This window comes from Pteropus vampyrus, unplaced genomic scaffold (genome assembly GCF_000151845.1).
Source record: "Pteropus vampyrus isolate Shadow unplaced genomic scaffold, Pvam_2.0 Scaffold223, whole genome shotgun sequence".
In the NCBI taxonomy this organism is placed as follows: Eukaryota; Metazoa; Chordata; class Mammalia; order Chiroptera; family Pteropodidae; genus Pteropus; species Pteropus vampyrus.
Genome location: NW_011889004.1, coordinates 2,545,594 through 2,547,262, shown reverse-complemented (window position 1 = coordinate 2,547,262; position 1,669 = coordinate 2,545,594). Strand labels below are relative to the sequence as shown.

General features: G+C 55.3%; 1 protein-coding gene across 1 annotated transcript in view; it reads right to left on the bottom strand.

The window, feature by feature from the left end:
• Positions 1-1,669, bottom strand: part of TTC28 (tetratricopeptide repeat domain 28) — a 641,766-nt gene that overhangs the window by 8,482 nt on the left and 631,615 nt on the right. The window contains exon 16 of the mRNA XM_023538443.1: positions 6-509. Coding sequence (XP_023394211.1) covers positions 6-509 — 504 coding nt within the window. The remainder of the gene's footprint in view (positions 1-5; positions 510-1,669) is intronic.

The following is a 1,669-nucleotide window of genomic DNA, read 5'->3' as shown; positions in this document are numbered from 1 at the left end:
CCCACTTTGTTCTCCACGCTTTGCTGGGACGTGTACATGGCATTGCGCTGTCCATTCTGAATGCGCTGCAGGGACTTCTCCACCTGGAAAGGGAAGGGGCAGTGAGGTGCTGCTCTGCCCAGGCGCCAGTTCTGGTTTCTGAGTGGCGTTAGGGGAACACAATGCCCCATGTGTGAAGCCAGTGTAGGGTCGATTGCTGCTACCTGGGTACCCCCAGGCCGGAAGACACTGCAGCAATGGCCTGACTTCTTGCAAGGGAAGGTGCAAAGGGAAAGGATATTACAGTCAGAGCCAGCGAGGGCTGGTGTGATGCATGCAGAAGAATTCTGTCCCTTTCCTCCTCCTGCTCCAGGCTCCTCCACAGACACTAAAGTGATCTCTCTGAAAGCCAATCTCAGGTCAGGGGCCTGCCCCAAACCATGTAATGGCTCCCCATCACCAGGATAAATTCTCAGGACTTCAAGACCCCTATTCACTGCCCCATACACTTCACACACACCAAGCCGTGACCATCACGGGGCCCTGGCCAGCGATGCCCTTCCCTGTACCTCCAACTCGTCCTTCACTCGGCAGCACTGAACCCCTATGTCGCCCTCCATGACCGAGTGCCCTTCCCACGTTCCATGGCCTAAATGGAGCCTTCCATGACCTGGCGCACACGGGCTGAATTCATCCAAGTAACTACTGTGTTAACCCCCCATGAGCTCGCCACAGCTCCTCCAACAGCCTCAGGTCTTCCCCTGGCAGTTTCTCTCTAGGGAACGTCAGTCCATCCTGAGATACTGCATGCCCTGGGGCACGAGTACCATCACTGAAGGGGCAGAAGAGTTGTTTCAGAATGTCACCTGAGACTTTCCTTATAGTAAAATCCTGATGCTGGGGGCTGACATCACAGGCTGGGAGAAATGAGTGTTCCTGGACAGGACAGATCACATTGGGCTAGAACGGCCTGGGAGACACACTGCATACAGTATCGTGGGGCACCCAGGGTAGTTAGGAGGAGGTACGGACTGGTGAACTTGACCCATGGCCTCTGTAGTCATACCAAAAGATGAAGCCAAGAAAGAAAACTCTTAAATGTGCCTGAGGGGCCTCAAGGCCAAAGAGGGAGAAGCTTAGAGGTCTGGCTCTTGCTCCGCAGCCTGGCCTGGGAGAAGCCAAATAGGAAGGGAGGTCAGTTTAGTACTCTAAGAAAAGGGCTGCTGCAAGAAAGGACGGTGACTTTGGGGGTGACAGGTCCCGGAGAAGGGCCCTAGTGCTGAGCAACTTAAGGGCTCTGTGCAGTTTCCAGGCATAGGTTACAATCAGTTGCGACGGTCTCCCCAAATTCTCAAAAGCAAGCAAACACAACTGCCCTGTAGCAGGCAGCTGGGTTACCTCAAGTCTGGCCTGAGAGCTGTCAGAGGTTTTCAGGTCACAGCATTCTTACATGTTCACACGCTGACTTCTTTCAGGCCCGAGAAAAACTCCTCAGGCCAGCCCTAAGCTTAAGAAACATACCTGACTGATCCATCACCAGGGATTCGCAGAGGCCCATGGGGCCAGAGCTTGCCCGGCCAAGGGGACAGGCCTGGAACCCAGCACTCAGACTCCAAGCTCCTTGCTCAAAGCCCCAGTCCACTCCCAGGGCCTGTGTGGGACTCCCCCGGCCTGCCCGCTGGGCACAGAC